Source organism: Ranitomeya imitator, chromosome 5 (assembly GCF_032444005.1).
Source record: "Ranitomeya imitator isolate aRanImi1 chromosome 5, aRanImi1.pri, whole genome shotgun sequence".
Lineage (NCBI taxonomy): Eukaryota > Metazoa > Chordata > Amphibia > Anura > Dendrobatidae > Ranitomeya > Ranitomeya imitator.
In genome coordinates this window covers 417657056-417678200 of record NC_091286.1, presented here as the reverse complement: position 1 = coordinate 417678200, position 21145 = coordinate 417657056, and the positions used below count along the sequence as shown (strand labels likewise).

At 45.8% G+C, this 21145-nt stretch overlaps 1 protein-coding gene across 1 annotated transcript in view; it reads left to right on the top strand.

Moving 5' to 3' along the window:
• Positions 1 to 21145, top strand: part of LOC138638067 (mucin-4-like) — a 497598-nt gene that overhangs the window by 305409 nt on the left and 171044 nt on the right. The window contains exons 54-55 of the mRNA XM_069727050.1: positions 820 to 939; positions 20650 to 20769. Coding sequence (XP_069583151.1) covers positions 820 to 939; positions 20650 to 20769 — 240 coding nt within the window. The remainder of the gene's footprint in view (positions 1 to 819; positions 940 to 20649; positions 20770 to 21145) is intronic.

Genomic DNA, 21145 nt, shown 5'->3' with positions numbered 1-21145 from the left:
TCTTTAAAATATTCAAGATGCGGCTCTGAAACCCGTGGCCGACCGACCCACCCATCCTCATTTAAGTCAATCAACCACAAGTTTCAGAACCGCATCTTGAACACCCCAAAAAATACCAAAGTTCAAAATCGGTCTCCCCAGACCAAAGACAACAGCAGGGTTAAGGCTGTCACACTGTAGAGCGATCAGATTTATTCTCACTTTCACAATTAAATACTAAAAGCAATGGGATGAAACTGAATGGGAGGAGACACAGATTAGATATTAGAAAAAAACTTTTTGACAGTGAGAGTGATCAGTGTTGTGGAAAAGGCTTCCAGGAGAAGTAGTTAGTTCTCCTTCAATGCAAGTCTTCAAACAGAGGCTGAACAGATATCTGTCTGGTTTAATTTAATGAATCATACATTGAGTAGGGAACTCTGGAGGTCCCTTTCACCTCTACCATTCTATGATTCTGTTTAGTACCATCTATTGATGCTTTATTCTATTTATTTTAGGAAGTTATATAGCACAATCAATTCCACAGCGTTTTACATACAGTACATTATAGGCACTGTCCCCGTTGGGGCTCGTAATCTAGATTCCCTCTCAATATGTCTATCAAATGTGGGAGAAAACCGGAGTATCTGGAGAAAACCAACAGAAAAACGGGGAGAACATGCAAACTCCTTGGTGCAATTTGGACTCAGGACTTCAGCGCTGCTGTACCAACCACTAAGCCGTCGTACTGCGCATTTGTTCTTTTCACAAAACTTTGTCAAATGAAAATGTGGAAAGTAAAAAAACATCAATAATTTGTTATTTCTGTGTTGTGAATAGGTAATGGATTATATTGTGCTGATATTGATGAATGTGGAGGGAAGAACAACTGTTCAGCTGCTGCCACTTGTACTAACACAGAGGGAAGTTATTTCTGTACATGTAATTCTGGATACTCAGGTAAGGACAATGTATCAGCAACATGTAAATGTAATGAATACGAACCTTTATAGAGGTTGTAGTAGCTAAAATGCTTCCCACAGGCAGCAATAATGCCAAAATAATGCAATCTTATATTTATTTACTCACTCTCCATTCCATCACTATGTCCTGATGCTGCCCGCTGGAGACTAGAGATGAGTGAACTTGTTCAGAAAAGCTTCTCCAATCTTAAAGTCGGCATGAACCTTGCACATTTGGATTCATGCTTGGATTCCCGAGCATTATCCTCAAAGTCTGCAAAATTCTACCAAAGTTCAGTAAATGATCGAGTTGCCACTCATGCATTTCTTACGACATTGGCTATGATAGTAGTGCTGAATGATTAGCGAGTGGGGGGTGATTAATGAGGAGATAGGGTGGGGAGAGTTCAGAGGTGCGACAGACTGTTTTGTTTTTGCTTTTTTAATTAACTTAATGTGTGGAGATTCCAGCAGCCAATCAAGGCATTGTGTCATTGGCTGCCGAAGTCACATGTCCCTCTCCATATAAAAAGGTGGATATGTGGCTTCGCGGCCATTTTGTGAGTGTAGCAGCATAGTGAGACAGCTGCTGCAACTAGTCATATAATTAGCTAGGCGGTTTATTCTCAGCTAGATCAGATAGATAGGATCCTGTGTCCAGAGGCGTAGCTAGAGCTTTTGCCGCCCGGGGCTGTTCCCGAGTTTGGCGCCCCCCCCCCCCCATCCCCCTCCCCCAGCTCAATACACACAAAGGTTACCAAAAATGGTTTTCCTGTTTTGTAGAACTTAAACTGGGCCTAATGGTGTCACCCCCACATGCCACACCTGTGACTTAATACCACCACACCATGACCAGGCCACATAGTGACCGAATAATACTACATACAAGGGACAAATACCACCGCACCATTTCCAGACCACATATTACCACCACATAGTGACTGAATACTACAATACTGATCAGTAATAAAAAAAAACCACAATACTATCACCATAAGTGCCAGTATTCACAGGAGATCTGTACTTAGTATGCAGTGTCTGTGTAGAGGTAATACAGAGATCACTGGTGACATTATACACAGGACCTCTATATAGTATACAGTGTATAGTGTCAGTGTATAGGTAACACTGACTCACCAGTGACGTCTCTAGGTGAAGTCCTTCATCTTTTATCCAGCACAGACCGCCATCATTCCTTCCAGCCAGGACTCGTTTCTGCAGGAAATAACACAGTTATCTCGAGCTCCGCTTGCAGAACACATTACTTAATTTTTCACAACTTCTACATTACACCACATGAAGAAAAAAAGGTGATATAGTGTCACTCTGCACAGTAACAGGACCGCCCCCCCATTTAAAACAGTATACTCAAAAAATAAAATAAATACATTACTGCAGTAACAATATCCCTTAATTATCCCCTATGGTAATAATATTCCCCACCCTGGCCCCGTTTATCTCATTCCTGGCTCCAGCCATATGTTGTCGTATCCTGCCCTCATGAGTATCCATTCTACCCCATATGATCTCCCCATCCTGCCCCACCAGCCTCCATCGTATCCGTCCTGCCCCATGATCCAATCCTGCCCCGTGTCTCCAATCATGCCCCGTATCTACATTCTGCCCATGCCTCAAGTCCTGCCCCCAGTGTGTCCAGCATATTACCCCCATGTTGTCCAGCAATCTGCCCCAGTGTGTCCAGCATATTACCCCCATGTTGTCCAGCAATCTGCCCCAGTGTGTCCAGCATATTACCCCCAGTGTGTCCAGCAATCTGCCCCAGTATGTCCAGCATATTACCCCCAGTGTGTCCAGCAATCTGCCCTCAGTGTGTCCAACAATCTGCCCCAGTGTCCAGCCTTTCCCCAGTGTGTCCAGCAGTCTGCCCCAGTGTGTCCAGCATATTACCACCAGTGTCCAGCATTGCCCCAGTGTGTCCAGTATATTACCCCCAGTGTGTCCAGCAATCTGCCCCAGTGTCCAGCATTGCCCCAGTGTGTCCAGAAGTCTGCCCCAGGGTCTCCAGCATTGCCTCAATGTGTCCAGAAATCTGCCCCAGGGTCTCCAGTATTGCCCCAGTGTGTCCAGCAATCTGCCCCAGGGTCTCCAGTATTGCCCCAGTGTGTCCAGCATTCTGCCCCATAGTCTCCTGTACTGCCCCAGTGTGTCCAGCATTCTGCCCCATGGTCTCCAGTATTGCCCCAGTGTGTCCAGCAATCTGCCCCATGGTCTCCTGTATTGCCCCAGTGTGTCCAGCATTCTGCCCCATGGTCTCCAGTATTGCCCCGGTGTGTCCAGCAATCTGCCCCATGGTCTCCAGTATTGCCCCAGTATGTCCAGAAGTCTGCCCCAGGGTCTCCAGCATTGCCTCAATGTGTCCTGAGATCTGCCCCATGGTCTCCAGTATTCAGAGTGTCCAGCATTCTGCCCCATAGTCTCCTGTACTGCCCCAGTGTGTCCAGCATTCTGCCCCATGGTCTCCAGTATTGCCCCAGTGTGTCCAGCATTCTGCCCCATGGTCTCCAGTATTGCCCCAGTGTGTCCAGCATTCTGCCCCATGGTCTCCAGTATTGCCCCAGTGTGTCCAGCATTCTGCCCCATGGTCTCCAGTATTGCCCCAGTGTGTCCAGCAATCTGCCCCATAGTCTCCTGTATTGCCCCAGTGTGTCCAGCAATCTGCCCCATGGTCTCCTGTATTGCCCCAGTGTGTCCAGCAATCTGCCCCATGGTCTCCTGTATTGCCCCAGTGTGTCCAGCAATCTGCCCCATAGTCTCCTGTATTGCCCCAGTGTGTCCAGCAATCTGCCCCATGGTCTCCTGTATTGCCCCAGTGTGTCCAGCATTCTGCCCCATGGTCTCCAGCATTGCCCCAGCCCCAGACAGTCAGAAATAAAGAAAAAAAAAAAAAAGTAAAATCCTCACCTCTCCCGTTCCCAGCGCAGGTCCGGTGCAGTCAGCGTCTCTCCGGCTCTGCGACGCTCAGGACAGAGAGGCAGAGCGGCGCGCACAGTAGTGACGTCATCGCGCCCTCTGCTCTGAGGCGTCGCAGAGTCAGAGGAGGCTGCAGCTGCCGGCGCCGCAGGAACCAGGAGAGGTGAGTATAGAGCGGGGGGCGGGGGCGGGGGCGGGGGCGGGACCCGGGGGTGGGGGGAGCTGGCCCTGGTCGTGGCGGCGGACGGCGCCGCCCGAAGATTTAAAGGGGCGTCTTTTTTTTTTTTTTTTTATCTTCTTCTCCTGCAGCGCCGGTCGCCCCCAGCATTGTGCCGCCCGGGGCGGACCGCCCCCCCCGCACCCCCCTTCCTACGCCACTGCCTGTGTCAGATTGAACTTCCAGCATATAAATCTGGTTTGCTAATTCTGTGGTGCAGCCACAAGTTGACACTTCAGCACATACAGTTAGGTCCATATATATTTGGACAGAGACAACATTTTTCTAATTTTGGTTATAGACATTACCACAATGAATTTTAAACCAAACAATTCAGATGCAGTTGAAGTTCAGACTTTCAGCTTTCATTTGAGGGTATCCACATTAAAATTGGACGAAGGGTTTAGGAGTTTCAGCTCCTTAACATGTGCCACCCTGCTTTTAAAGGGACCAAAAGTATTTGGACAGATTCAATAATTTTAAATAAAGTGTTCATTTTTAGTACTTGGTTGAAAACCCTTTGTTGGCAATGACTGCCTGAAGTCTTGAACTCATGGACATCACCAGATGCTGTGTTTCCTCCTTTTTGATCCTCTGCCAGGCCTTCACTGCAGTGGTTTTCAGTTGCTGTTTGTTTGTGGGCCTTTCTGTCTGAAGTTTAGTCTTTAACAAGTGAAATGCATGCTCAATTGGGTTGAGATCAGGTGACTGACTTGGCCATTCAAGAATATTTCACTTCTTTGCTTTAATAAACTCCTGGGTTGCTTTGGCTTTATGTTTTGGGTCATTGTCCATCTGTAGTATGAAACAACGACCAATCAGTTTGGCTGCATTGGCTGGATCTGAGCACACAGTATGTCTCTGAATACCTCAGAATTCATTCGGCTGCTTCTGTCCTTTGTCACATCATCAATAAACACTAGTGACCCAGTGCTATTGGCAGCCATGCATGCCCAAGCCATCACACTGCCTCCGCCGTGTTTTACAGATGATGTGGTATGCTTTGGATCATGAGCTCTACCACGCCTTAGCCATACTTTTCTCTTTCCATCATTCTGGTAGAGGTTGATCTTGGTTTCATCTGTCCAAAGAATGTTCTTCCAGGACTGTGCTGGCTTTTTTAGATGTTTTTTTAGCAAAGTCCAGTCTAGCCTTTTTATTCTTGATGCTTATGAGTGGCTTGCACCGTGCAGTGAACCCTCTGTATTTACTTTCATGCAGTCTTCTCTTTATGGTAGATTTGGATATTGATACGCCTACCTCCTGGAGAGTGTTGTTCACTTGGTTGGCTGTTGGGTAGGGGTTTCTCTTCACCATGGAGATTATTCTGCGATCATCCACCACTGTAGTCTTCCGTGGGCGGCCAGGTCTTTTTGCATTGATGAGTTCACCAGTGCTTTTTTCTTTCTCAGGATGTACCAAACTGTAGATTTTGCCACTCCTAATATTTTAGCAATTTCTCGGATGGGTTTTTTCTGTTTTCGCAGCTTAAGGATGGCTTGTTTCACCAGCATGGAGAGCTCCTTTGACCACATGTTTACTTCACAGCAAAACCTTCCAAATGCATGCACCACACCTCAAATCAACTCCAGGCCCTTTATCTGCTTAATTGAGAATGACATAACGAAGGGATTGCCCACACCTATCCTTAAAATAGCCTTGGAGTCAATTGTCCAATTACTTTTGGTCCCTTTAAAACAGGGTGGCACATGTTAAGGAGCTTAAACTCCTAAACCCTTCATCCAATTTTAATGTGGATACCCTCAAATGAAAGCTGAAAGTCTGAACTTCAACTGCATCTGAATTGTTTGGTTTAAAATTAATTGTGGTAATGTCTATAACCAAAATTAGAAAAATGTTGTCTCTGTCCAAATATATATGGACCTAACTGTAAATGCATAGTTCTGCTGATTCTGTGCTACAGTGACCAGTCATAACCCCTGCATATAAATCCTTTGTCCCATTTGTGTGGTCCCGCCACCAGTACACATTTCAGCAAATCAATTCTTTGTGCTAATTGTGTGGTCCAGCCACCAGTCCACATTTCAGCAAATCAATCTTTTGTGCTAATTCTGTGGTGCAGCCACACTATCTCAGCAATTAAATACTAATTGTTAATTTAATAACAGGTGGTTGACAGGTCTGGGCCTAGGGTTGTGAAACAGCTGGTTAAGGTAGGTGGTAATGTTAGTGAAAGCTCTACTGAAAAAACACTGACTAAGCAAAGACCTCTGACAACTTCTGTTACTGGACGGGATACTCGACTCCATTCCTTTGGCAGCCGCACAGCGGTACGCATTGTAGGTAATTTTTGGAAATGTGGAGACTCCAAGTTGGGTCTCCATCTAGTGGGTTGCCTGTAGTGGAAGTGGTGTCACAGCACCATTATACTATTTCTACTCTGGGGAAATGTATGCCTCTTTAGTGGTGTCTGAACCTAGTTTTTGGAATTGTTTGGAGTCCAATTTCGATCTACTTCATGTGTGTTGTCTAAATTTGGGCATTCTTCATGTGTGTTGCCTGAATTTAGCAGAGCTCCCAGCACAGCAGAACTATACCAGTGCCTCACCCACCTCTTAATTTCAACTTAATTTCAAAGTTGTAAATGCTGACCCAGACTCTGCTTCATGCATGGCCCATGCCTGACTGCTGCAGCATTATAAAATTTCTACTGTGGGTCAATTGAAGCCACTTTTTGTAACAACTCTGCCGGCATCACTGCATGGCCTCCCATCCCTCACATCTTACTCACTGCTCCATGTCATGTTATGATCTCTGTCTGCTGCTGACTCTATGTTCTGTGCCTCTGCTCTCTGCTTGCTTCCTGGCTGTGTGCATAGGGGGGCAGCACCAGAACTCTCTGGTTCTTATGGAATCAGGGTGCACCTGTCTAATGTGTTCCTGACCAATTACCAAGAGACCTCTAGTATTTAGGGCAGCTCCACCCTGTGGAACTTGCCTGTGCAATGAGATTACTCAGTTAGTGTTTTGCTTCTGAGCTGCCAGGCCTTGCTCTGTGTTTTGCCTTCTCTGAAGGCTGTTCTCCTTGCTTTGCCTTGTACCTATCTGTCCGCCCTCCAGTAGGCTGACTATCCTGGTCCCTACGTCTTTGTTCCAGTACCTTGTCTCATTCCATTAGCTTGTCTGAACTCTGTCCTACCACTGTCTCCCTGTGTCCTTGTCTGTACTTCTTTCCCTACTGTGTCCTTACTTGTGCTGACTCTGAACCATGTTTCTCTGCTCTGCACTCCACTCTGCTGCTGCAGAATCTCTTGCTGCAGCTCTTCTTTGCATACCTTGCGGTTTTGCTCTGCTCTTGCTGCTGCAGAATCTCTTGCTGCAGCTCCTCTCCGCTTACCTTGTGGTTTCGCTCTGCTCTTGCTGCTGCAGAATCTCTTGCTGCAGCTCCTCTCCGTATACTTTGCGGTTTTGCTCTGTTTTTGCTGCTGCAGAATCTCTTGCTGCAGCTCCTCTCCGCATACCTTGCAGTTTTGCTCTGCTCTTGCAGCTACAGAATCTCTTGCTGCAGCTCCTCACCGCATACTTTGTGGTTTTGCTCCGCTTTTGTTGCTGCAGAATCTCTTGCTGCAGCTCCTCTCCGCATACCTTGCGGTTCACTCCCTGTGTGAACAGGTCCCTGTTATGGACCTGGTGGTTAGGAGCACCTGGAACGACCTGATGGTTAAACTAACACAGAACAAGCTCTGGGAAGTGGGAGCTCTGCTGACCGCAACCCCTAATCCTATCATACACACTAGAAATAGCCGTGGAGCGTACCTAACTCGACCTAGACGCCTCTTCACAGCCTAAGAGCTAACTAGCCCTAGAGATAGAAAATAAAGCCTACCTTGCCTCAGAAAAATTCCCCAAAGGAAAAGGCAGCCCCCCACATATATTGACTGTGAGTTAAGATGAAAGTCACAAACACAGGAATGAAACAGGTTTCAGCAAAGGGAGGCCAGACTTACTAAATAGACAGAGGATAGGAAAGGTAACTTTCCGATCAGCACAAAAACCTACAAAAGACCACGCAGAGTGTGCAAAAAAGACCTCCGCACCGACTCACGGTGCGGAGGTGCAACTCTGCATCCCAGAGCTTCCAGCTAGCAAGGCAAAATCATGATAGCAAGCTGGACAAGAAAACAAAGAACAAATAATAAACTAGCAGGGACTTAGCTTCTGCTGGAGTAGACAGGTCATCCGAAAGATCCAAGAGCGAACTGAACCAGTACAAGAACATTGACAGCTTGCATGGAGTAACGATCTGAGTGTAGTTAAATAGAGCAGCCAGCCAAAGAATAAACTACGTCATCTGTGGAAGGAACCTCAGAAGCAGCAGCTCCACTCACAGCCACCAGAGGGAGTCCATGGACAGAACTCGCCGAAGTACCATTCATGACCACAGGAGGGAGTTCGATAACAGAATTCATAACAGTACCCCCTCCTTGAGGAGGGGTCACCGAACCCTCACCAGAGCCCCCAGGCCGATTAGGACGAGCCAAATGAAAGGCACGAACTAGATCGGCAGCATGAACATCAGAGGCAAAACCCAGGAATTATCTTCCTGACCATAACCCTTCCACTTGACCAGGTACTGGAGTTTCCGTCTCGAAATACGAGAATCCAAAATCTTTTCCACCACATACTCCAACTCCCCCTCGACCAACACCGGGGCAGGAGGATCAATGGAGGGAACCATAGGCGCCACGTATCTCCGCAATAACGACCTATGGAACACATTATGGATGGCAAAAGAAGCTGGAAGGGCCAAACGAAATGACACAGGATTGAGAACTTCAGAAATCTTATACGGACCAATGAAACGAGGCTTAAACTTAGGAGAGGAAACCTTCATAGGAACATAACGATACGACAACCAAACCAAATCCCCAACACGAAGTCGGGGACCAACACAGCACCGGCGGTTAGCGAAACGTTGAGCCTTCTCCTGGGACAATGTCAAATTGTCCACCACATGAGTCCAAATCTGCTGCAACCTGTCCACCACAGTATCCACACCAGGACAGTCCGAAAGCTCAACCTGCCCAGAAGAGAAACGAGGATGAAAACCAGAATTACAGAAAAACGGCGAAACCAAAGTAGCCGAGCTGGCCCGATTATTAAGGGCGAACTCAGCCAAAGGCAAGAAGGACACCCAATCATCCTGATCAGCAGAAACAAAGCATCTCAGATATGTTTCCAAAGTCTGATTAGTTCGTTCGGTTTGGCCATTTGTCTGAGGATGGAAAGCCGAAGAAAAAGACAAATCAATGCCCATCTTAGCACAAAAGGACCGCCAAAATGTCGAAACAAACTGGGAACCTCTGTCCGAGACGATGTTCTCCGGAATGCCATGAAAAACGAACCACATGCTGGAAAAACAATGGCACCAAATCAGAGGAGGAAGACAATTTAGACAAGGGTACCAAATGGACCATCTTAGAGAAGCGATCATAAACCACCCAAATGACCGACATCCTTTGAGAGACAGGGAGATCTGAAATAAAATCCATGGAAACATGTGTCCAGGGCCTCTTCGGGACCGGCAAGGGCAAAAGCAACCCACTGGCACGAGAACAGCAGGGCTTAGCCCGAGCACAAGTCCCACAGGACTGCACAAAAGAACGCACATCCCGTGACAAAGAAGGCCACCAAAAGGATCTAGCCACCAAATCTCTGGTACCAAAGATTCCAGGTTGACCAGCCAACACCGAACAATGAACCTCAGAGATAACTCTACTAGTCCATCTATCAGGGACAAACAGTTTCTCCGCTGGACAACGGTCAGGTCTATCAACCTGAAACTTCTGCAGCACCCGCCACAAATCAGGGGAGATGGCAGACAAAATTACCCCCTCTTTGAAAATACCCGCCGGCTCAGGAACACCCGGAGAGTCAGGCACAAAACTCCTTGACAGGGCATCAGCCTTCACATTCTTAGAGCCCGGAAGGTACGAAACCACAAAATCAAAATGGGAGAAAAACAGCGACCATCGAGCCTGTCTAGGATTCAACCGTTTGGCAGACTCGAGATAAGTCAAATTCTTGTGATCCGTCAAAACCACCACGCGATGCTTGGCTCCTTCAAGCCAATGTCGCCACTCCTCGAATGCCCACTTCATGGCCAACAACTCTCGATTGCCAACATCATAATTGCGCTCAGCAGGCGAGAACTTTCTAGAAAAGAAGGCACATGGTTTCATCACCGAGCCATCAGAACTTCTTTGCGACAAAACAGCCCCTGCTCCAATCTCAGAAGCATCAACCTCGACCTGAAACGAGAGCGAAACATCTGGCTGGCACAATACAGGGGCAGAAGAAAAACAACGCTTCAACTCCTGAAAAGCCTCTACAGCCGCAGAGGACCAATTGACCACATCAGCACCTTTCTTGGTCAAATCAGTCAACGGTTTAGCAACACTAGAAAAATTAGCGATGAAGCGACGGTAAAAATTAGCAAAGCCCAGGAACTTCTGCAGGCTCTTCATAGATGTCGGCTGAGTCCAATCATAAATGGCCTGAACTTTAACAGGGTCCATCTCGATAGTAGAAGGGGAAACAATGAAACCCAAAAATGAAACCGTCTGAACTCCAAAGAGACACTTTGACCCCTTCACAAACAAGGAATTTGCACGAAGGACCTGGAACACCATTCTGACCTGCTTTACATGAGACTCCCAATCATCCGAAAAGACCAAAATATCATCCAAATATACAATCATGAATCTATCCAGGTACTCTCGGAAGATGTCATGCATAAAGGACTGAAATACAGATGGAGCATTAGAAAGCCCGAATGGCATAACCAGGTACTCAAAATGGCCCTCGGGCGTATTAAATGCTGTTTTCCATTCATCGCCCTGTTTAATACGCACAAGATTATACGCCCCTCGAAGCTCTAACTTGGTGAACCAACTAGCCCCCTTAATCCGAGCAAACAAATCAGACAATAGCAGCAAAGGGTACTGAAATTTGACTGTGATCTTATTAAGAAGGCGGTAATCAATACAAGGTCTCAAAGAACCATCCTTCCTGGCAACAAAAAAGAACCCTGCTCCCAATGGTGATGACGACAGGCGAATATGACCTTTCTCCAAGGATTCCTTTATATAACTCCGCATAGCGGCGTGCTCTGGCACAGATAAATTGAACAGTCGGCTGTTGTGAATTCTGTTGTCGAACTCCCTCCTGTGGTCGTGAATGGTACTTCGGCGAGTTCTGTGCATGGACTCCCTCTGGTGGCTGTGAGTGAAGCTGCTGCTTCTGAGGTTCCTTACACAGGTGACGTGGTTTATCCTTTGGTTGGCTGTTCTATTTAACTCCACTCAGATCGTTACTCCATGCCAGCTGTCAATGTTCTTGCATTGGTTCAGTTCGCTCTTGGATCTTTCTGGTGACCTGTCTTCTCCAGCAGAAGCTAAGTTCCTGATAGTTATTATTTGTTCATTGTTTCCTTGTCCAGCTGGTTATCATGATTTTGTCTTGCTAGCTGGAAGCTCTGGGATGCAGAGTGGCATCTCTGCATCGTTAGTCGGTGCGGAGATCTTTTTGCACACTCTGCGTGGTCTTTTGTAGTTTTTTGTGCTGACCGCAAAGATACCTTTCCTATCCTCTGTCTGTTTAGTAAGTCTGGCCTCTCTTTGCTGAAACCTGTTTCATTTCTGCGTTTGTGACTTTCATCTTTACTCACAGTCAATATATGTGGGGGGCTGCCTTTTCCTTTGGGGAATTTCTCTGAGGCAAGGTAGGCTTTATTTTCTATCTCTAGGGCTAGCTAGCTCTTAGGCTGTGAAGAGGTGTCTAGGGAGAGTCAGGAACGCTCCACGGCTATTTCTAGTGTGTGTGATAGGATTAGGGGTTGCGGTCAGCAGAGCTCCCACATCCCAGAGCTTGTCCTGTGTGAGTTTACTATCAGGTCATGCCGGGTGCTCCTAACCACCAGGTCATAACAGTCGGCCCTTAGGAAACTTACTACCAGGAATCAAATTAATAGCACAATCACAATCCCTATGAGGAGGTAGGGCACTGGATTTGGGCTCATCAAATACATCCCGGTAATCCGACAAAAATTCAGGGAATTCAGAAGGAGTGGATGGCGAAATTGACAGCAATGGAACATCACCATGTACCCCTTGACAAACCCAGCTGGACACAGACATAGATTTCCAATCCAATACTGGATTATGGACCTTTAGCCATGGCAACCCCAAAACGACCACATCATGCAGATTATGCAACACCAAAAAGCGAATATCCTCCTGATGTGCAGGAGCCATGCACATGGTCAATTGAGTCCAGTACTGGGGCTTATTCTTGGCCAAAGGCGTAGCATCAATTCCTCTCAATGGAATAGGATACTGCAAGGGCTCCAAGAAAAAACCACAGCGCCTGGCAAACTCCAAGTCCATCAAATTCAGGGCAGCACCTGAATCCACAAATGCCATAACAGAATAGGACGACAAAGAGCAAATCAGAGTAACGGACAAAAGAAATTTAGACTGTACCGTACCAATGGTGGCAGACCTAGCGAACCGCTTAGTGCGCTTAGGACAATCGGAGATAGCATGAGTGGAATCACTACAGTAAAAACACAGCCCATTCCGACGTCTGTGTCCTTGCCATTCAGCTCTGGTCAAAGTCCTATCACATTGCATAGGCTCAGGCCTATGCTCAGAGAATACCGCCAAATGGTGCACAGCTTTGCACTCCCGCAAGCGCCGATCGATCTGAATGGCCAAGGACATAGACTCATTCAGACCAGCAGGCGTGGTAAATCCCACCATGACATCCTTAAGGGTTTCAGAAAGACCCTTTCTGAAAATTGCCGCCAGGGCACACTCATTCCACTGAGTAAGCACAGACCACTTTCTAAACTTGTGACAATATACCTCCGCTTCATCCTGACCCTGACACAAAGCCAGCAAGATTTTCTCTGCCTGATCCACTGAATTTGGTTCATCATAAAGCAATCCAAGCGCGAGAAAAAACGCATCTACATCACGCCATGCAGGATCTCCTGGCGCAAGGGAAAATGCCCAGTCTTGAGGGTCACCACGCAGCAAAGAAATAATGATTTTTACTTGTTGAACGGGGGTCACCAGAGGAGCGGGGTTTCAAAGCAAGAAACAGTTTACAATTATTTTTGAAATTCAGGAACTTAGATCTATCTCCAGAAAACAAATCAGGAATTGGGATTCTAGGCTCTAATATCGGATTCTGAACCACAAAATCTTGAATGTTTTGTACCCTTGCAGTGAGATGATCCACACAAGAGGACAGACCTTGAATGTCCATATCTACACCTGTGTCCTGAACCACCCAGAGGTTAAGGGGAAAAGAAAGACAAAACACACTGCAGAGAAAAAAAATGGTCTCAGAACTTCTCTTATTCCTCTATTGAGATGCATTAATACTTTGGGCCAGCTGTAATGTTATGGACCTGGTGGTTAGGAGCACCTGGAACGACCTGATGGTTAAACTAACACAGAACAAGCTCTGGAAAGTGGGAGCTCTGCTGACCGCAGCCCCTAATTCTATCACACACACTAGAAATAGCCGTGGAGCGTACCTAACTCGACCTAGACGCCTCTTCACAGCCTAAGAGCTAACTAGCCCTGGAGATAGAAAATAAAGCCTACCTTGCCTCAGAGAAATTCCCCAAAGGAAAAGGCAGCCCCCCACATATATTGATTGTGAGTTAAGATGAAAGTCACAAACTCAGGAATGAAATAAGTTTCAGCAAAGGGAGGCCAGACTAACTAAACAGACTGAGGATAGGAAAGGTATCTTTGCGGTCAGCACAAAAAACTACAAAAGACCACGCAGAGTGTGCAAAAAAGACCTCGGCACTGACTCACGGTGCGGAGGTGCCACTCTGCACCCCAGAGCTTCCAGCTAGCAAGGCAAAATCATGATAGCAAGCTGGACAAGAAAACAAAGAACAAATAATAAACTAGCAGGGACTTAGCTTCTGCTGGAGTAGACAGGTCACCCGAAAGATCCAAGAGCGAACTGAACCAGTACAAGAACATTGACAGCTGGCATGGAGTAACGATCTGAGTGGAGTTAAATAGAGCAGCCAGCCAAAGAATAAACTACGTTACCTGTGGAAGGAACCTCAGAAGCAGCAGCTCCACTCACAGCCACCAGAGGGAGTCCATGGACAGAACTCGCCGAAGTACCATTCATGACCACAGGAGGGAGTTCGATAACAGAATTCACAACAGGTCCCAACCTGTTCCTTTCTGCTTTCATCCGTACCTGCACCTCCTGTATGAATAGGTCCAAACCTGTTTGTCATACTCCACTCCTTCCTGTCAGCTTCCGTACTTGCTCCTCATGTGTCAACAGGCCCCAAACTGTTCCTTTCTACTTTGTTCCTTCCTGCTTGCATCTGTACCTGCACCTCCTGTGTGAATAGGTCCAAACCTGTTCCGTCATACTCCACACTCTTTAATGTCTGTTCCAGTACTAGCGTCTGCTGTGTGAACAGGTCTCTACCTGTTCCTTCATACGCCGTGCCTGCCAACCCTGTGTCTCAGCCGTGCCTGCCAGCCCTGTGTCTCAGCCGTGCCTGCCAGCCCTGTTTCAGCCGTGCCTGCCAGCCCTGTCTCAGCCGTGTCTGCCAGCCCGAGTCTCAGCCGTGCCAGCCTACTCGTCCGAGTTTCAGCTGTGCTCATCTGCCAGTCGTGCCTGATGCCCGCACCTGTTCTAGTGTTCCTGTTCTCCAAGTGGGATCAGCAGCCAGAGCCAGACACCGCCCTGGAGTTGCACCTGGCAGCTTTTTGCCGCACAAGCCTGACCTCATCATCAGAGGCTCCAGCGAACACCAAGGCAGCTGTTCTAGTCACGCCCCTTCCAGGGTTGTCTGGTTTGTGGCACAGTGGGGCCACAACTCCCTGGCTCACACCCACCAGTCAGGGCGTGAGCGTGACACTTTCCTGGTGTTTGACCCTAATTTTTGGAAATGTTGCAACTTAAAGTTGGGTCTCCTTCATGTGTGTTGCCTGTAGCATTCCCAGCTCCCAGACCGGCAGGCCTGCACTTTCAATCGACTACCTGTGTTATCATCCTTAAATGTTTCTAACAATAGTAGTCTACGAAGCTGATATTTGTGCCACCTGAGTGCAGCTAAGCAGAAAGGCAGATTGAACTGTTGCATGAGGTATCAGGGTTCCCACCATAGCAGGCCTACACCAGTCCCTCACACACCTCTTAATTTCAACTTAATTTCAAAGCTGTAAATGCTGGCCCAGACTCTGTCTCATTCATGGCCCGTACCTGACTGCTCCGTCATTATAAAATTTCTACTGTGGGTCAACTGATGTCACGTTTTCTGGTGTCTGCCCCTAATTTTTTGAAAATGTTTGGACTCCAAATTGGGTCTCCTTCATGTGTGTTGCCTGAATTTGGCAGGACCCTCAGAGCACATGGCCTGCACCTGTCACTCATCCACCTGTTACTGATCAATGTATAAGCTAGAAATGCTGGTCCAAGCCCTGTCCCATGCATCTATACTGCACAATTATAATATTTGTACTCTGTGCCAATTCAAGCCTCTTTTCCTAGTGTCTGACCCTAATTTGAGCTGTTTTAGCAACTTTCTGGCCTCCTGATGATGTTGTCTATGCGTTTGGCTTTGCCTCAGTTTGAATTAAATTTGGTTCGGATAAGTTTGGCAAACTGTTCGGCAAAAATCAGGAAGCTTGTCAAGCCAAGCGAAACCTTAAAAGTTTTGTTCATCTCTACTGGAGACATCCCAGCCCATTAACCTCACCTTACAACCACAGCCAATCAATGGCCTCTGTGGTCTCAGGTCATGTACCACTGAAGCCAATGATTGGCTGCAGTGTTCACATGCAGTGTAAATGATATGACATCTTCAACCATTTTAAACACTTTACCAGTGAGAAATGTAGAATGCTAGCAGGTGAGTAGTATGCAGTGACACATTGGAGGCAGAGCAAGGGTTAACAGATTCTTTTTATATAGAAACAGTAATGGTACAAGCAGGGGGTAAAGGATGTAGATTGAGGGATGGTGGAAAGTCAAATGCAAAAGAATGTAACAGGTTAAATTATCAGTCTGCGCTGGAGGATGGTGGCTGTAAGATCCCTCGGTGGTGCCGCAGGTGGCGCAAGATATCTTCCATATGGTCCCGCAGATGATCGATGCATTTTCTCCGTGCAATGACAAATCCTCCGGGTTCTTCGGTATGTGATCTCCTGATCCGTGCACATGGTGGGGTAGAGGTGATAGTCAACAGCATAGAAGAAGAAACAGAAAGTTAAGTAGGCAAGGCCGCAATAGAAGCACACAGTCCAGCGGACACAGCCACAGGCACTGGCCGGTCCTTAGCAGGCACCGCGAGGATGGGACTAATCGGTGCCTCCGCAGTGGTGAGCGGAGCTAAGTATGCATTACTTCTTGGTCACTACCCAGTGCGGATGTCTCCATAAGCTCAGCAGTCTTACTAGCCGGATGAGCAGTCACAGCTAGCTGTTGTGGGTGCGTTGAGAGGGAGTCAACCATCTCACTGCTCACATGCTTGTACCCCTCCAAGTGTCCCATCTTTCAGCTCAGACTGCAATTTATGTCGGACCTGCCCTCATCAGTTAGATGCCCTGGACTGCTCCAGTCAGGAATTTCTTCCCTTAAAATAATTGTGACAGCCCCGACAGTTCCGGCCCAGACACACAAGGGGGACCATTATCTTGGTTTTCTTCCCTACAGGAACATCAGGGACACCGTGCTTAAACAAGAGATGAGTATACAGTGCCTTGCAAAAGTATTCCACCCCCTGGAACTTTTCAACCTTTTCCCACATATCATGCTTCAACTATAAAGATACCAAAGGTAAATTTTTGGTGAAGAATCAAAAACAAGTGGAACACAATTGTGTAGTTGAATGAAATTTATTGGTTATTTTAAATCTTTGTGGAAGTTTAAAAACTGAAAAGTGGGGCGTGCAATATGATTTGGCTCCCTTACTTTCAGTGCAGCAAACTCACTCCAGAAGTTCATTGTGGATGTCTGAATTATTCAATGTGGTCCTAAATGCCTAATGATGATAAATATAATCCACCTGTGTGTAATCAAGTCTCCGTGTAAATGCACCTGCTCTGTGATAGTCTCAGGGTTCTGTTTCAAGCACAGAGAGCATCATGAAGACCAAGGAACACAACAGGCAGGTCTGTGATACTGTTGTGGGGAAGCTTAAAGCTGGATTTGGATACAAAATGATTTCCAAAACTTTAAACATCCCAAGGAGCACTGTGTAAGCGATCATATTGAAATGGAAGGAGTATCATACCACTGCAAATCTACCAAGACTCGGCTGTATCTCTAAACTTTCACCTCAAACAAGGAGGAGACAGATTAGAGATGCAGCCAAGAGGCCCATGATCACTCTAGATGAACTGCAGAGATCTACAGCTGAGGTGGGACAGTCTGTCCATAAGACAACAATCAGTTGTACACTGAACAAATCTGGCCTTTATGGAAGACTGGCAAGAAGAAAGCCATTTCTCAAAGATATCCATAAAAAGTGATGTTTAAAGTTTGCAACAAGCCACCTGGGAGACACACCAAACATGTGGAAGAAGGTGCTCTGGTCAGATGAAACCAAAATCAAACTTTTTGGCAACAATGCCAAACGATATGTTTGGCGTAAAGGCAACACAGCTTTTCACCCTGAACACACTATCCCCACTGTCAAACATGGTGGTGGCAGCATCATGGTTTGGGCTTGCTTTTCTTCAGCAGGGACAGGGAAGATGGTTAAAACTGATGGGAAGATGGATGGAGCCAAATACAGGACCATTCTTGAAGAAAACCTGTTGGAGTTTGCAAAAGACCCGAGACTGGGACGGAGATTTGTCTTCCAACAAGACAATGACCCCAAACATAAAATAAAATCTACAATGGAATGGTTCACAAATAATCATAACTAAACATTGCCAAGTCAATGTTCAGACCTCAATCCAATCGAGAATCAGTGGAAAGAGCTGAAAACTGCTGTTCACAAATGATCTCCATCAAACCTCACTGAGCTCGAGCTGTTTGCCAAGGAAGAATGGGCAAGAATTACAGTCTCTCGATGTACAAAACTGATAAAGACATACCACATGCGATTTGCAGGTGTAATCACAGCAAAAGGTGGTGCAACAAAGTGTTATGTTAAAGGGGCCACATATTATTGAACGTCCCACTTTTCAGTTTTTGAATTTCCCAAAAAATTTAAAATAACCAATAAATTTCATTCAACTTCACAATTGTGTTCCACTTGTTGATTCTTCACCAAAAATTTACATTTGGTATCTTTATGTTTGAAGCATGATAAGTGGGAAAAGGTTGAAAAGTTCCAGGGGGCTGAATATTTTTAAAAGGCACTGTATATACAGTACAGACCAAACGTTTGGACACACCTTCTCATTTAAAGATTTTTCTGTATTTTCATGACTATGAAAATTGTACATTCACACTGAAGTCATCAAAACTATGAATTAACACATATGGAATTATATACTTAACAAAAAAGTGTGAAACAACTGAAATTATGTCTTATATTCTAGGTTCTTCAATGTAGCCACCTTTTGCTTTGATGACTGCTTTGCACACTCTTGGCATTCTCTTGATGAGCTTCAAGAGGTAGCCACCGGGAATGGTCTTCCAACAATCTTGAAGGAGTTCCCAGAGATGCTTAGCACTTGTTGCCCCTTTTGCCTTCACTCTGCGGTCCAGCTCACCCCAAACCATCTCGATTGGGTTCAGGTCTGGTGACTGTGGAGGCTAGGTCATCTGCCATAGCACTCCATCACTCTCCTTCATGGTCAAAAAGCCCTTACACAGCCAGGAGGTGTGTTTGGGGTCACTGTCCTGTTGAAAATAAATGATGGCCCAACTAAACGCAAACCAGATGGAATAGCAAAATAGCATGCCACTGCAAGATGCTGTGGTAGCCATGCTGGTTAAGTATGCCTTCAATTTTGAAAAAATCCCCAACACAGTCACCAGTAAAACACCCCCACACCATCACACCTCCTCCTCCATGCTTCACGGTGGGAACCAGGCATGTAGAGTCCATCCGTTCACCTTTTCTGCGTCTCACAAAGACACGGTGGTTGGAACCAAAGATCTAAAATTTGGACCCTTCTATCACAGGTTTACACTGGTCTAATGTCCATTCCTTGTGTTTTTTAGGCCAAGCAAGTCTCTTCTGCTTGTTGCCTGTCCTTAGCAGCGGTTTCCTAGCAGCTATTTTACCATGAAGGTCTGCTGCACAAAGTCTCCTCTTAATAGTTGTTGTAGAGATGTGTCTGCTGCTAGAACTCTGTGTGGCATTGACCTGGTCTCTAATCTGAGCTGCTGTTAACCTGCAATTTCTGAGGCTTGTGATAAACTTATCCTCAGAAGCAGAGGTGACTCTTGGTCTTCCTTTCCTGGGGTGGTCCTCATGAGAGCCAGTTTCTTTTTAGTGCTTGATGGTTTTTGCCACTGCACTTGGGGACACTTTCAAAGACTTCCCAATATTTTGGACTGACTGACCTTCATTTCTTAAAGTAATGATGGTCACTCGTTTTTCTTTACTTAGCTGCTTTTTTCTTGCCATAATACAAATTCTAACAGTCTATTCAGTAGGGCTATCAGCTGTGTATCCACCAGACTTCTGCACAACACAACTGATGGTCCCAACTCCATTTATAAGGCAAGAAATCCCACTTATTAAACCTGACAGGGCACACCTGTGAAGTGAAAACCAATCCCGGTGACTACCTCTTGAAGCTCATTAAGAGAATGCCAAGAGTGTACAAAGCAGTCATCAAAGCAAAAGGTGGCTACTTTGAAGAACCTAGAATATAATTTCAGTTGTTTCACACTTTTTTGTTAAGTATATAATTCCACATGTGTTAATTCATAGTTTTGATGCCTTCAGTGTGCATGTACAATGTTCATAGTCATGAAAATACAGGAAAATCTTTAAATGAGATGGTGTGTCCAAACTTTTGGTCTATACTATATATTACTATACTGTATATATCATTATTTTGTCAGTATTGTCACCTGTGTCTAGCCTTTTATGTTACTTAGACAGCTCCATTAATGCTTTGTGTATATGTACTGTATATCTTGTTTTATCTCTGACTGAATTGGCAGAACTTTTTTTTACTGTTATAAACCTTCCATTGATGGGCTCAGAAACTGAATTTTTGTTAAGGCTATAATTGAGAATATGCACTTTACATTATTTACTGTAAGGATTTGGGCTATGTACAAAGTAGGTTTCTGCAGACAGACATTGCACTAGAGATTACATCACCGATAGATCTGTGAGCAGCGCTTAAGTCTACCGGTGTGGTGGCTGGGGGAGGATAATGCTGCATGTCACACTCACTTTGTCCTGGATGTACTTAGGAAGTCAGGCATCTAATGTCCCTTTAGTCTTTCATACTTCTATTATTCAGTATCTGATCAGTGTATTTAGATTAGTGCATTTCCCTTAAAACACCTATCTGTAATTTTATATCCTCTTTTAACTGTAAAACCTTCTACATTACTCAGGTGATGGAATCCAGTGTGATGATATTGATGAATGCCAGACCGAAAATATCTGCTCCCCTAATGCAACCTGCACAAACACAATAGGGAATTACACCTGTACTTGTAATGATGGATTCTCCGGTAAGCAAATGAGTTATTCACAATTTATTGGTATGATAGTGGAATTGCTATGTATTTCTCAATTTCAGTGTGAGAACCTGCAAACAATCATAAAGTAGATAGATGCCTCTTGCAGTCTGATAGTGAGTGTACAGCGATTCCTGGAAATACAGTTATCTAGAACTAGTTCCTCTGCATAACAGAATTTATTACTAACACTTTTGAGGTGATGGGAATATGCTTCTTACCATTACCTACTAATAGCTGTTTGCATGTAGTTTGGCAGCTCTAGCTCTATTTTGTTAGTAATGAACATAGACATTGAGAATATTCTTGCCTACAGTACTAATCACCAGCCACTGTCTCCCCTGTAACTCCTTCGTGACTCTGGCTTAAC